Here is a 15811-nt window from a genome sequence, read left to right as displayed (position 1 = left end):
CAGCGCGCTAACAGATTATGCCACATTGCTGTCCTGAAGATCGAGTGCAAAACTTAAATGTAAATACTATTGTGACAGTGTCGACTTGTGATGGCGCTATTCAATTTCTCACAAGTGGCAGCGTGGATTCGATCAATATACAGTTGCAAAGAAAAATTGGGAATCGTTCCGTACAGATTGCATTCTCATTTTCAGTTTTAAATTGCAAAATTGTCAACCTGATGAGGAGATTTGAAAACATAAAATGCATGATTACTAAAGCTTATTGTCTAAACTACAACATATTTATGTTTCAGAGGAAATGGAGCAAAATCAGATGAGGTAAAGGTGCTTAAACGTTGTCAAGTCAATGCATGGTTTAAAAAAAAAATCACCTCCCATAGACATAACACGTAAACTTGTCTGATTTTGAGTCTTTACCTTTAATCACAATTTCTAGTGTGATGACGTCATCATATTTCAAAACCATCACATGGACTTGAAAGGCAAATGTTCAAACTGCAACATATCTGAATTTGGGATAATATTGAGCTTAAACAACAGAGATACGAGCAAATGAATGTCAGAAACAGTACCTCAAAAAAATCAATTCCACTTTTTTCATCTAAAATGACGATATGATGACGTCATCGCGTTTTCCTGGCAATATTGATACCAGGAATGTTATTTACAATTCATATACTTTTGTAATATGCAATAGAAATATAGGGTCAACGGACGATTTAAAGAGCCATGGCGAAATAAACAAAGACATGTTTTTTCACTATATTTGCAGAAAGACGCGCACGTGGAATTTCAACTTTGACGCCAGTGCATTCCTTTGTTATAGGTCGAAATCGATCGGAAATCAATGGATATTGTTACTCAAAGTATCAGGAATCCAAATCAGTCAAAAAAATTGCATTTTCATGTTGCTTACGGGCTCTGCGCGCGGAATTGCGCGGACGGACGCGCACGCGAGAAAATGTTTGAAACGCTTAAAATTGTCTGAAACTTCGAGATTTCCCATTGGGAAGTCGTTTTGAGCCTTTTAAAATTTTGACGCGCGCTTACGCGCGCGTAATGATGACCTGTGTAACTAGCGTTAAAAAGTAAGATAGAGCGTGACCTGAACTTCATGTCCACCGAAAATGATACAGAAATGACATCTAGTTATGAAGTTATGATCGATCATGTGACAAGGTCCGAAAATCACAAAATGGCGCCTAGATGACGTCATAGATATGTTACTGTCATGAAAACCTTATTGTGGCTAGATTTTGTCATGAGACATGTTGACTGAAAATGTCATGTTATTTCGTTATGTCATTCTTGAGATATTGACGACACAAAATTGTCCAGAAAGAAAGAAGAATAAAAAAAAATAAAGAGAGATTTTGACAATCACAATAGGTGATACGCTGATAGCGTATCACCTAATAAACTTCAACAAACTTGCAACACTCACTCTCAGGCATTCATTCAGTCCTTTTCATCCATCCTTTGAACAAATTTAACTGCTAATTTCCGGCGCAAAAAGTTACGAATTTATTGACATACTTTTCAAAATATTTTGGTGGCCCGAGGCGGGCCACCAAATTTGCCCTTTTTTGAAATTTGGTGGCCCGACTTTCATTTTTGGTGGCCCCGGGCCACCGGGCCACCGTTAGTGTTGAGCCCTGTATAAACCCCCTGTGTGCCACATTATTCTGAGATAGCAACGTAGTGATGCTTTGGAAAACAATCTTTTTTTTACAAAACTATATAACTTTTATAGATTTCTGTTACCCTCATAATATTGAGGAAAGGTATTAGAGATAATGTCAAGCTTTGCTTTGATGTAAATTGTATGTCAAATCTCTGATTGCTTTTCTTTCAAATGACCAGAAGCTACATTATTATATAAGAGGCGTGACTTTGCACATAAAGCAGTGACAGAAACTTATTTTTTTCTTCGCAATTCCAGTGACGAACACCCCTTGATAGTCAATCGCAACATTGAATGCAAGCTACATAGGACATGTGGCAGGAATGGAATCGCTTTCATTCTACTGCGGTATTTGGCGATTTATTGATCGCTTTGGGTGAATTTGTGCGTTTGAGCAGAATATGCGAAGTTGGCATGCCGTCGACTGAGTCAGGTGTGTGAACGAAGCATATATAAAGAGTTAAAAGTGTAGTTTTTGATGAAACAATTTCTTTTTTTTTGGGGGGGGGGAGAGGGGGGGTCAGTTTATTCAGAGTTGCAGTTGGGCCAAACCTACATGTATGCATATCACAAATGTGTTTGCTGTGGGGCAATTAGAAAGTTTGGTCCTCGCCCTTGAAAGTGTAACATACACTTGTGTGAAAGTGTATGTTTCTTTGTGTTGTGTGTTTGTATACTAGGTGTTAGATGTGTTAATGTGTTCACCATTAGTGTGAGTGGAAGCTGCCGATGTTGTGTTACACAATGTGTCAACATTTTACGAAATGCACCTGCGGTTCATCACTTTTCAGAGTGATTGATATGAAATGGATGATCAGACAGGGTGTGAATGTGTTCTCAATTATTTCTCAATATTTAGGCTGTCCTGGTTACTTAATCATCATTTTAATGGCCACTTTACCTTTCAGACACACATATCTTAAATTTAGCTGGATGTTCCAACTTTGCAATGACAGTTAAATTTGACTTTTGTGTCACCATGCTCACCTACAAATAGACTGCTTTGTGAAAAGTGCTTGCAATTTTTTCCTGATAATGGTTAGAAAGCTAAAACTGTTATCCTCCCCCCCCCCCCCCATCATACTGGGCATTATACAATGTAGATAAAACTCAACATCAGATAATGACTCAGAAAAAGTTATACAGGACTCGAAACAAAATACATTTGTTCCAGTATTTTGTATATCTCACAATGACTCCATGTAAAACTAGTATTGTATAAGGTGGGAATTTTTCACCAGTGAGGGAAATTTTTCACACATTTCTTGTGACATGAATCTAGTGCAAAAGTAAAAACATGCAGAACTTTTTGCTTGCTATAATGTAATACTACATTTCATCTTGATTCTGCAGAATTAAAAATGAACATGCAAACTTTATCTTACCAGGCCTAGAATGAAAAAATTACTCGCACGAAAATTTCCACTTTTACAATAGTCCCACATATTTGTTCTACTGAATTTTTGGGAGGCAAAATCAGATGTACAAACTCTAATGCTGTAAGATCCATTTTTTTTTTTTGGCACTACTGTCTGTGTCATTGTGCATGTCCCAGTAAGGAAGAGTGTTCAATGCTTGGCTCACAGTCAATCTTTTTCTCAGGAAAAAGTTCTGTGTACAGCGGAACGCCGGTTTATTGCAGGAAACTTAAGTCTGTGCCGCAAGATATTGCCTGTTGCCCGATTTTGTTGTTTCTTTAATAGTGTCTGTATTGTTTTGTTGTTCTATATCATTTTTACTCAGGAAAGCTGGCAAAGTAAACTCAATGACAGATTTGGGTCATGACTTTGTTTTCTTCTTCTTCTTTTCTTCTTCTTCTTCACACAGTCTTGTTTTGTTTTGTTTTGTGTTTGCGAAAGTGAGGAAAGCAAATGCTTATGATCTCACATCATTGAAAGCTTAATATCAGTGCCATCATTCTTGTTTGAGCTCTGCTTTAATACATTTTATTTCTGTGAAACTGAGTTGCCACATTTAAAGTACAGTCACATACAGTTTGCACAACGTACTGAATGCGCCTAGCAGGAGAACTCTGTTCAAAGTGTCCTGTGGGGCAGTGGCATTTAAATACCAAAACTTCAGATTTTTGTATTGCACATATTCACATTTGCCTTTGAAATTTCCTGTATGGAGAGTTGGTTAAGTATTGTAGCTCACCAGGATGAAGTTTGCCTGATAGGAAAGGGTCATCGCATATCCCGTGGAGATGATTGAGTGTTATCTACTGAAGATACAGACATTATCTGTTTTGATCATGGTTTTATTTCAAAGGGGAAAAATGCAATTTCAGATTTGTTATAGTTTTTTTTTTTTTTTTTGGGGGGGGGTGGGAGGGGATGGGTGGGGTTATGTTGTATACTTGTGTTTTTTGAAGAAGAACAACACATTTGCCTCCCTCTGCTGTTCAGGTCCTTCTAGTCAGATCATTACCTGTTGTTGTTTTTTCTTTCCTGAGGTATTCACAAAATGAGAACAATCACACATGAAATCATGATTCCATTTCTTGGTTATAATCAAAATGACATCATTTGTTCTGCACAAGGTACAAGTGTAACTTGAATGCATGAAACATCTTGCAACATGATATGAAGTATGTGTATTGAGGAATAATACAAGTAACATAAAAAACAGATCACACAGCTCTTTGCGCTTCACAATGGAGCATTGCCAGTGATATGTACAGTTGTACGTATGCTGTCTTCCAATGTCAAGCGACCTTGCAATGCCCTTGCAGCCAGTGGGAATCCTCCAAGCTAGACAAGGGAAGACCTTCCACCAGGGCTAGCCTTTCTTATAAAATCTGGGGTAATCCCTACCTCAGGGAATATTGGGACACCCTAAGCTCATTAGCATATTTTCTCTAGCCAATCAGAGGGCCCCACCTTGGATTTGAGCGAGCTGACTAATTGACTGGAAAAGCTAAAAAGGATCCATGGGGGCAGAGCACTTTCAATCTGTATTGAAGCTTGTTTACTGCTGGTTTTGGGTGACATATGTGACCAGTTTCATGGTCAGCATGAATGAGGGGTGATAAACAAGCAGTTTGGGATATGGATGTGGTTTATGGCTTATCATGAATATAACTTTTTTTTTTTCCAGCCATTTTATCACATGCTGTTGGGAGGAAAGTTTACTGATGCTCAAATTTACATAATGTTCTCTGGGAAGTGTTCAGTGTCATTTTCAGTTTTGCTTTCAAAATTTTTGGTTGGCATATTGCCCTCATTTTGCTTCTACTTCTACGTGGATACTCAGCAACGTCCAAAACTGGATATATTACGCCGAGGTGTAACTTGAGTGCATGTGAAGTCGGTGGTGCATAATATGTACAAGTGCAATGCTGCATGCATTAAAGGGTTTGTAGAGTTCTGGTCGAGGTAAGGATTTAGCTTTTAACGTTTTTGCAAGATATTCAGAAACCACTTTATGAGATGTCAAAGAGCATGCAATTCTAAACGGTATCAACAGTTTATTTGATGAAAATCGGTTTTTAAATGGCTGAGACATCCGAAAACAAGGTGAAACAAAGAGATCCTAATAAAGTTGTGTTCTGCCGCCTTTTATTATTATCACTTTTTGGAATATCTCAGCCATTTCAAAACCAATTTTCATCAAGTAAACATTGAATTCTTCTTAGAATTACGTGCTCTTTCATATTTCATGAGAGGTTTCTCATTTTCTCACTTACGAATGTTGAAAACATGAATCCCCACCTCAACCAGTACTGTACAGCCCCTTTAAGCTGTAGGTTGAATACCTAACTTGCTCTTGACAGGAATTTTAACAAGAGTTTTTTTTTTTTAATGTATGTATTTTTTGAAAAGAAATTATTCAAGATCTAGTAGTTCACCATACCAGTATTAAATTTGTAGATTCCATGGATAACAAGTCTATTCAACCATTGAGTGTATTCTGTCTAGTATTCAAACTTTAATCTTCATCATTATGTGACACATTGAATCTTCCAATCAAACGGTCAACTCCGTACAGAATAGAGTATGACCTTGTGAAAACTGACTTGGAACTTTAATCTGATGAAAAAATTTAAGTATCCAGTTCAACAGCAAATGCAGCTCATTCAGTTGCCGGTAATGTTGCACTGGCAGCCGTGTCAATATTCTGTGTACCCGTATGCTATTGGGCTTATGTCAGTCGGCTTCTTGATGTGAATGGTCCGTTCTGTTTACTTTCACCTTTCCGTCCAAGTAACGGCAGGGAGAGGTTGTGTCGTCAAATCTTGAAAGGGCACGAGCATAAAGAAAAAGTGCACTTCCTTGTGTGCACTTTCCCTCCGACAACATGCCCAGCTAGACTTTGGACTACCAGGTGATGATGACTGCAATGGAATTACCTCCAGAGTTTTTAAAGAGTTTGGGAGTTGGTGGAGATGTGGGAGAGGTGGATGGGAAGAGTGAAGCTGGGGTGTGAGAAAGACCCTACACCAACAAAAAGCCAGAACTCGAAATCAGTGCGATGTCAGAAGGTTGAGCTCAAAAGTATGAGTTGATTTGCGGTTGTTTGTAGCCAGTTTTAGGCTTGGAGTTGAATGTCGTCTGCTGAACCAAGCTCCAATATTTGTGTTGCCGATTTTTGTACTGTGTCTCCATTGGCTAACTCCAGCGAAGAGGGATTGTCAGGTTTATCATTTCAAATTTGGTGTTCAGTGTACAATATGGAAGCACTGCTACCAAACGTATAAGATGTTGTACCCACTCACAGTCACATCAAGTACATATTCAGCCCATGCTAACAATGCAATAGTGGCTTGTGGAACATACGTACATCATATGTACATGAACACTAGACACATGCACTCCATACCTGTATGTGTGCCTTAGTGCAAAATCAAGATTGTTGAATTTTCGACAAAATTCATGGCATTTTAATCTAAAACTAAGTATTCATGGCTGTATCCTTTTATATCCAACTTGAACCAAACATGATCATTTCTTTCATTTGCAATCTTGTGAACTTAACAGAGGCATGAAGGTTTAACACCCATGCCAAAAGAAGTGAGTATATCAACCATTCATGGAATAAACTTTGGTTTTTACCTTTTTCTCTCAAGAGGGCAACATGTCTTTAAAAATATAAGTTATTCATAAGAAATATAACTTTAAAAAAAAAAATTCAGATACTATTCATAATTGTATATGATATATGCACATAAACCTCAACAATGTATACACATTCTTCGTGGACATAATTGCTACACATGCCATATATGGAAAGTTAGACCTTACAGGGCAAAGTTTAGAATGATAACATTCCACATTCCACAAAATTGTAGCATGAAGTCCTTCGTTGTGCCTTTGTGGTGTGGTTATAGATACTAACAACTTTACACCAGTATTGTTAATGTGATACTTACGTATCAAGGCAAATTAAAACTATGGAGAATATCATACAATGATATGATATTAACACTCTTTTGTAGTTTAAAGTATACATTCATACAGCAACATGACTCTAGAAATCATTCAAAAACATGAAGAACAGATACTGCTTGCAATGTTCGATTTTTCAGTCAAGTCCAAGTTTTACCTGGCATCTAGTTTACTGCCCTCTATGTTACACAAGTATTTCCCCTTAGGCATTCAACCTAACAACGTAGGTATGCACATTTTTAATCCAGGGTTTTGTTGTTGTTTTTTTGTCCCTTCCCGTAATGTGGTTTACAATACATTTGCGGGTTCTAGTCTAGATTACCCAGCCTGCTTGAAGACCTGTCAAAGAACAATGCCAATCTTTAAGACTATACAGCAGAGTAACCATCTGTATGATGAGAAGACGTGACAGTTATCATTGGAAACTCAATTTGACTTTGCTGGTAATGGGAAGACTCTTGGGTTTTGAGAACTGGTACAGCCGCAAGCTTCCGCTTTCTTGCGAATTCGCTAAAGCATCAAGGACCTTTTTAAAAAAAATAAATACAAATGGTGCATGCTGTCTGGGAAGCTGCAGTATGTCAACAATAGCTGTGAAATACCCACCCAGATCAGAGTTTGTTTTGCTATTGTGTCGTCAGTGCTCCCCGTCTCTCTCGCTCTCTCTCTCTCGTCTCTCAGATATGCTTCAAGTCACATGCAATGCCATTCAGAGGAGACTGCCATAAAAACCACCCAGCTCTTATATGGGTTGTGTCATTAGGTTTCAGTCCAGAGTAGCCGTGTCGGTGGTCGCCGAGCGAGGACGTACCAGTGTATAGCTTCTCCATGTGCTGGGTAGAGAGAGGGAGAGCAGTGGTGTAACTAAACAACGACAGAGATACCAACTTATCATGATGATTGGAAAGTACTTTTTGCCGGCATTTCTTCGGTGTGCATGATTTTTGCGTGGAAATCCCATATTTTGCGATATTGATCTGTGGCACCCGTGTGATTTCAGAATGCCATCATCTTCAGACAGCAGCATCCACGTAAGTCCAAGTGAAGTGCGGTGGGAAGTTTCAAGTACTGCCCTTACTGTGAGGCCACTTTGCAATGATGCAGAGAGTAATTGTAGACACTGTTCTTTTTAAGTTTAAAATGTTTATGTTTCTTTATTTCTTTGCACAAAGTTTTTTACATACGTCTATTTGACATTAATGGATTTTTGTCAGTTTGTCAATTATTGTCAATTATGTGTATTTGGTGTCGGCATAACACACTTAAAAGTATTTGTTCACATGAAAGGAAACTTTACATTCATTCCTTTCAATAAGACAGGAGAACCAGGCTTTAGATACCGGTATCACATTTTAGGTCCACAGAGCCTTTTTTTTTCCTTTTAAAAGTGCTCAGATAATTTTAACATTTTATAAAGTTACTCTGTTGAAAGCGAGTAAGCAGCTGTTGCCAGTAGAGCCATTTCCATGTGAAGTAGCTATTATTCTTTTATACAATAGATTGTAATGTACAAATTATATCCCCTCATTATATGAACCATGGTCCTGAACTGAGACAGTTGGTGGGGGGGGGGGGGGGGGGGAGGGAGTACACCTTTTGATGAAAAACATTGCGTTAAAAAAATACCGTAGCATTGCGTCGGTGGAATTGCCTATGCCAGGATTTATTTTGTCTTCATTACACAGTACACGAGTGTTTATTGTAAGTGAAAGAGATGTACAAGCTGTTGCACACGTAGCCAGAACTTTAAAAAAAAAAAGGAAGAGAAAATTGTTTCTGTACTTAACCAAAATGAGTCATATACCCCATGTTGACGTACTTTGAACATTGATTGACACTTGTAAACAACAGGTAATACAGGAAGCCTATCAGTATCTTGCAAAACGCTTTAGTGTGTACAAACCATGAGGTTCTTTGTTGTCATTTTTCTTTTCTCTTGGTCCCAAATGTATGACTCATGATTGTTGACGTGAATGAGTAGATTTTAGATTCTGATTAAACAATATTTGTGACATGGGCTACAAAGTGAAACAGCCAATAAAGTGTGAATAGAGAAAACTAGAAATGTCGCTATGGCGACTGATGCCTCCGCCATAATGCATGATTCTCCCAATAAGCGTATAGTACAATGTCTTCACAATGTGTGATCCATGACAGTTTCACATAACTGGCAAAATATTGAAATGGCAGGTTTGTCAGAAATGTCTTGAACTGGGTTTGCTATATTTTTCTAGGAGTGTAGGTACACATATTTGGGGAATTGAGAATTTTTACTTGCATTCTGACGGACCTTTTTGTAAGTTTATGCAATGAGTAATTTCCAAGGTATGAAGAAAGAGTGTAATGACATTTTTTTTTCCTTTGGGGGGGGGGGAGGCATTGAAACCTAGCCTTTGACCCTTAACCTTTGACCTTTGACCTTCTGGCTGGAAATTTCCCAGAGAATCTCCATCAGGTAATGCATGTATTAAGTTTTGAAAGTAATGATGCAAACATTGCATATACTAGTATATGAGGGAAATAGTAAAATTTTGAGGAGTTGACCTTGACCTTTGACCCCCTGACTATTGACTCATGACCCCTAAATTCCCTAGATAATCCCTGCCCGTCAGTACATGCGTATGTACCAAGTTCCACAAAGATACATTGAACCATTTGCGAGAAAAGTGATAATGCAACATTTTCACCTAACCTTAGACCTTTGACCTTTTGACCTTTGACCTTATGACGTGAAACCCTCTCTGGAGAATCTTTACGCAGTAGTACATGTCCACACCAAGTTTCAAGAAAATACCTTTGGGAATTGCATAGATATGGGGGAAATTGTAACATTTATAGCATTTGACCTTGACCTTTTGACCTTTGACCTCTTGCCAATGTAACTAAAGTCTACTCAACTTATTGTCACATCATACATCATCCTTGGACCAAGTTTGGTGAAAGCTGCTTCATCCAGTTTCGAGTTATCACATAAACAGATGAATTTTAGGATTTGACCTTGATCTTTGACCTTTGACCTCTGTCCGATTTCACTGAAAAACTAATCAAGTAATTGTCCTATCATACATTATCCTCCAACAAAGTTTGGTGAAATTTGCTCGATCCAGTCTTGAGTTATCGCGTAAACAGATACAATTTCATGATTTGACCTTGACCTTTGACCTTTGACCTTCAGCCGATTTCACCCAAAATCTAATCAAATAATTGCCCCATCATACTTCATACTTGGACCAAGTTTGGTAAAATTCCAGTCAATATTACTCAAGTTATCGCGTAAACGAAAGCGGACGGACGTACGGACGTACGTACGGACGGACGGACAACCCGAAAACATAATGCCTCCGGCACCACTTCGTGGCGGAGGCATAAAAAAAAGTAGAAACAAACTAGAAATCAAATTTGTTATGGAATGAAATGAACATTCACTTGTTTATAAGAGGGGATTATAAAACATTGAAACAAGTGTATGTGATGGCAGTACATACATTTGTGGGTGATCAGTGCAGCATTTAGGTACACTGTAGAGATGATCATGCAAGTCTATAGTGCAATGATGCTTCAACCAGACTAAAATGGTCCAGTGTAGGGACAGGATGATTTATCCATATTTTGCAGTCATTTTGGCAGGAGGATACACTACTAATGTATGTTTAATATGGCATTTGGCATATAAATACACTGATTATTCAAAGCCATTCTCTTTCCTCTGCAGTCTCTATCTATATACATGTAACCATGGTAACCCACCCCCTTTTTGGTTCATTGCACTTTGTCTAAAGATATACTGCAACATTATTTACTCTGAGTTCAACAAACATGGCCTAGTAAGCCACATTCCTGTCTGTGGATCTGTTTTTACTATCGAAGCTTTGCTTTGTATAAATATTTTGATATTCATCATCGCAGCGTTTGGACGGTTGGATGAACAAAAATGATAAATGTTAGTCCCAACAAGCTTGAAACTTTTCCGTGAGATTTGCCAGACAAAACTCTATCTTCAAATCTTTTACCACTGTAAATGATTTCAAATATGAATATTAAAATTGACTTTAAAGGGAAATCCACTCTTAACATGTATGCTGTAGATTCAGTAAATGCATAAAAATGAGTGGAATACATTGATTGGTGCATGGAGTGAGAAAGTTTTGGCGTAGCGTTCAAAAGTTTTGAATTTTAACGATATCGGGTAAATTCATGTTCCATCAGAGCTGGATAAGAAGGCAAATTTATCTGTCTTCTGGCTTACTTTGTCTTGTCAGTGCTACAGGCAGTTGTCAGTTTAAAGTCAGTGCTGACATTATATGCAGTCGCTGATGGCATTACAAAATGGCTGCCATTGGTCATGTGACCTTTACATTTATTGCCTAGTACTTCTTGATTGTTTTGGTCATGAAGTATATCTTGATTCTTTCTCTCTTTTTCTCTCTCTCTCTCTTGATGTGGAAGAAATTTGACTGCTGAAGTTGAACATGGCCATTAACTTTTCACACATTCCAATATAGAAGAGTCAATATCTTCATAAAATGATGTATTCCTATAAAAGTTATCTTTGACCAGGCTACTTTACTTTACAAATAAAGTGAACAAACCTTTTTAAACTACATGTATGTAGAGATATCATAGTTGAATGAATGTGGTAAGACACATTCTCGTTTTCCAATAGGACTTACATCTATAGCATGATTTGAGATACCAGTATTCAAATGTCCACAAAACTCCTTGTTGTGTCTTGGAGTAATTGATTTTTCTTTGATCTGCTTTCTACATGAATAGAACACATTAATCATGATAATTTTGACAAGCTTTTGGGCATCCATTTCATGTTTTCTATTATTTAAAAAAATTGATTTTTTAATAAAATTTACTGTTGTTATTTTTTGTTAATCAATAAAACATACAATGAAAAAAGAAAACAAGCTCACCTTAGGAGTAACATACCCGGTGTCTTTCAATGCATTGTCATGATAGATTTTAGACCAGTATTATATTTGAAGAGCAAATCCATATTGATATGCATTGTGTTTACGACACGAACCAAGAGACCTTGAAAAAATAGGGGCAGTGATCCCTCTTTTCAGAGAAAGGATGGAGCATTAAGCATTGTTTCTTTGGAGACACGTTTTCTATCATGTGCTGCCTATTGTTGACACACTTGAGCTATGGTATATTTTGCACACACAATTGTGTACACTCCCATCGCATCCTGCTTTTGTGTGCTCTCTGTGTATGTGCCATACATAATTACATCAGTGTATACACCTTGCTATCCATGGAGTGAATGGGATTATTGGAAACCCTACATCATTAATGGAAACCTTATCACTCTAGAATGTCTGATTCGTGGAAGTCTTCAACTGTTATCCCAGTTTGAATTGGTTGTTTTCTATCAGTACTGTACATAACTTAAAGTTTCATTTAGATTTGGCATATAATTCTAAGTGTTGATTTTAATACAAGTTGGTTTGGATTTTGATATTACAATGTATGTGAAAGATATGATATATTTGCTTGATTATGTAACATTATCATCAACTTCTATTCCTGAAAGCATATTACCTTTAATCACTTCTGTATTTAATCTCTCATCATGTTTTATGAAGGGACAGGTGTATGTATGTGCTACAGAATGAATTAGTTCGAAATCTTTGCTGGCATTAATAGAAAGTCAAAATCATTGAAAAACTATAAAATATTTGTAGATTGGAATATGACTTTAAAACAATAATCCTCTGTCATGCCATATGTGCCACTTTGTTTCCAGTCCATAATCCCTTTTCTCCAGTCATATGAATACAATGTGAAGCCACTGAGTAGCCTGCCATCAATTGTTACGCTGCATCGGAACTGCCGTTTTGATTGGAAAGTCTTGATGTCATAATCACACTGCGGTCAGCAATCTTGACCCAGTTGTCACAGTGACAGGCTTACAGCCCTGGGGCATTTTTGTCCCCGCCGAACGAGTTCGAGCAGGGGACTATGAAACGGGCTCTGTACGTGTGTGTGTCCGTGTGTCCGTCCGTCCGTGTGTCCGTCCGTCCGTGTGTCCGTGTGTCCGTGTGTGCGTCCGTGTGTGATCAAAATCTTCAAGTTGCTACTTCTCTGTCATTTATGAGCCAATTTTGATTCTGTTTGCTTTATATGATAGCACTACATGGGAGCTTTGAAACTTCTACACAGAATTTCAGTCGTGACCTTTGACCTTGACCTTTGACCTATATTGTACATTTTGCTACAAAATGCTACTCCTTCGCCATTTCTGACCCGATTTCGATTCCGTTTGCTTTATGTGATGGCACTAGGTGAGGGCTTCAAAACTTCTACATAGAATTTTGACCTTTGACTTCTTTGACCTTTGACCTTGATTTTTTGACCTATATTGTACATTTTGCTACAAAATGCTACTCCTTCGCCATTTCTAACCCGATTTCGATTCCGTTTGCTTTATGTGATTGCACTAGGTGAGGGCTTCAAAACTTGTACACAGAATTTTGACCTTTGACTTCTTTGACCTTTGACCTTGATTTTTGACCTATATTGTACATTTTGCTACGAAATGCTACTCCTTCGCCATTTTTAACCCGATTTCGATTCTGTTTGCTTTATATGATGGCACTAGTTGAGGGCTTCAAAACTTCTACACAGAATTTTGAGCTTTGACTTCTTTGACCTTTGACCTTGATTTTTGACCTATATTGTGCATTTTGCTACAGAATGCTACTCCTTCGCCATTTCTAACCCGATTTCGATTCCGTTTGCTTTATGTGATAGCACTAGGTGAGGGCTTCAAAACTTCTACACAGAATTTTGACCTTTGTCTTCTTTGACCTTTGACCTTGATTTTTGACCTATATTGTACATTGGCTACAAAATGCTACTCCTTCGCCATTTCTAACCCAATTTCGATTACATTTGCTTTATGTGATGGCACTAGGTGAGGGCTTCAAAACTTCTACACAGAATTTTGACCTTTGACTTCTTTGACCTTTGACCTTGATTTTTTACCTATATTGCACATTTTGTTACAAAATGCTACTTCCGGCGGGGACATATGTTACGCACCGTGTAATTTCTACTTTTCCTTGTTTATCTTGCATAACTGAAGACTTCTCTGAAAATGATAAGGCATCATGTTTGGTAACTCGCTTTTGTCAACTCCTCCATTTCACAATCACATGTTACATGTATATGATGAAATGCATGCAAATCAGGTGAACTAGTAATGTGAAATTTTTCTTCCTAATTCACATTAACCCTTTGTGTGCTTTTAGAATAGAATTGACACCCTGTCAATAGTCCCCGACACAGAAAGGGTTAAATTTGTCTCCTTTTGTAGGATGATATCAAACTAACACTGAAGTACTAGTAGTGCAGGCAACCATCTCAATTCTTTAAATAGGGTGTTTCTGCATCATGAAAACATCAATTTGAGCATTAGTATGGAATTATCAACTTTCTTCTTCATTCAAATGCATCTAACTGAAAGACCAAAACATCTCAGTCAAACCAATTATGAAAATCACACTTTGATATTAATGTTGTGTACTGTAATCGGCTGATACCGTTTTCTTAATAGTGAGGGTGAAAATACGGCAAGAGGAAATAGATGGACCATGTTTGTTCAGATGCAGACCCGAAGACCTCGGGGATAGATGCTGATCAGGATTCAGTTTCGTATGCTTTTTTTGCTGGTATGACCCCTGGTCTCAATTCGGTTACCACTCTCACATGCTTACATGTACACTATGTATATTGCTCCAAGAAATTGTTTTTCACTTGTGCCAGTTATATTTTGTTACATCATATTTGTTTATTATCATTATTTCCCTTCACAGTGTTCTATGAAAATGTTATATACAGCGCATGCAACCAACGTGCATTCATTTAGTGTCAGTTGATCCGTTTAATAATAAGATTATTTAAGGTGGGAAGGGATTTTTGTACATGTGTCAGTTTCCATTTTTCCGTTGGTTGTCTTTGGATTTTAGTGGGGGGGGGGGGGTTCATTTCTTTATGGGGGGGGGAGGTTGTGTGAATGTTTTGTTTTCTTTTAAAAGAACTAAAGCTGTTGCATCAGCCAGATCTGACAATAGAAAAGGAGATTTTGGTTGTCAAAAATGATATTACCTTCAACTATTTACACTGTACATATGTCATTCCAGTGTTCCACTGTAATGTTGGCTTTAGCAGAGGTACTTGTAGAGGTACTTGTACTTTGCAGAGCATTAATTGCCTACTATTCTCTGTCTCATTTTTCATGTAGCCTAAAGTCCTAAGGCTTTGGGCATACAAGCAGACACACACACACACACACACACACACACACAAGGAGCACCAATGGAATCCCGAAACAAAAACCCTTTATACATCGATCTGTCCAGGGAGGTGTAACCTCCCTGATCTGTCCAACTTTGTGGATTAGTATCAATGAATGCTGAGGAGCAGTACATTCCGGTGAGAGTATGAGTCTGGTGCACTAAGAAGTGAAAGGAAAAAAGAGTGAGGGGTAAGGTGATTTAGACGGATAAGTCTACATGAAGACTCAGCAGCACTCAGAGCTTACAGATTATAGACCAAAGTTCTACAATTACACTGGTGTACTATCATAGCTGTGACGATTACTTGTAAAGACGTTGACCCCAGTCCACCACTGAGCTGTAGTTATTGGGTACCAGCCTAGATTTTGCCCCCTGATGAGGTTTCGCAGCGACTAAATGAATGAATGAACCGTAATGGGATA

The 15811-nt window shown here is 37.9% G+C and overlaps 1 protein-coding gene across 4 annotated transcripts in view; it reads left to right on the top strand.

Annotated features, from left to right (window-relative positions):
• The window catches only part of LOC139740080 (uncharacterized), an 81311-nt gene that overhangs the window by 20642 nt on the left and 44858 nt on the right, over positions 1 to 15811 (top strand). For 2 of the 4 annotated variants that reach the window (XM_071650670.1, XM_071650667.1), the window contains exon 1: positions 8069 to 8105. The exons of 1 other annotated variant lie outside the window; for it this stretch is intronic. In XM_071650670.1, coding sequence (XP_071506771.1) covers positions 8076 to 8105 — 30 coding nt within the window. In that variant the 5' untranslated portion in view covers positions 8069 to 8075. Of the gene's footprint in view, positions 1 to 8068; positions 8182 to 15811 lie in introns of those variants that run through there. One more of the 4 variants, XM_071650669.1, reaches the window with a different exon arrangement.

Source organism: Diadema antillarum, unplaced genomic scaffold (genome assembly GCF_040938485.1).
Source record: "Diadema antillarum isolate AM-2024a unplaced genomic scaffold, OU_Dant_1.0 seq00000833_RagTag, whole genome shotgun sequence".
Lineage (NCBI taxonomy): Eukaryota > Metazoa > Echinodermata > Echinoidea > Diadematoida > Diadematidae > Diadema > Diadema antillarum.
Note: the sequence above shows the minus strand (reverse complement) of the source record. Positions and strands in the feature narration are given on the sequence as shown.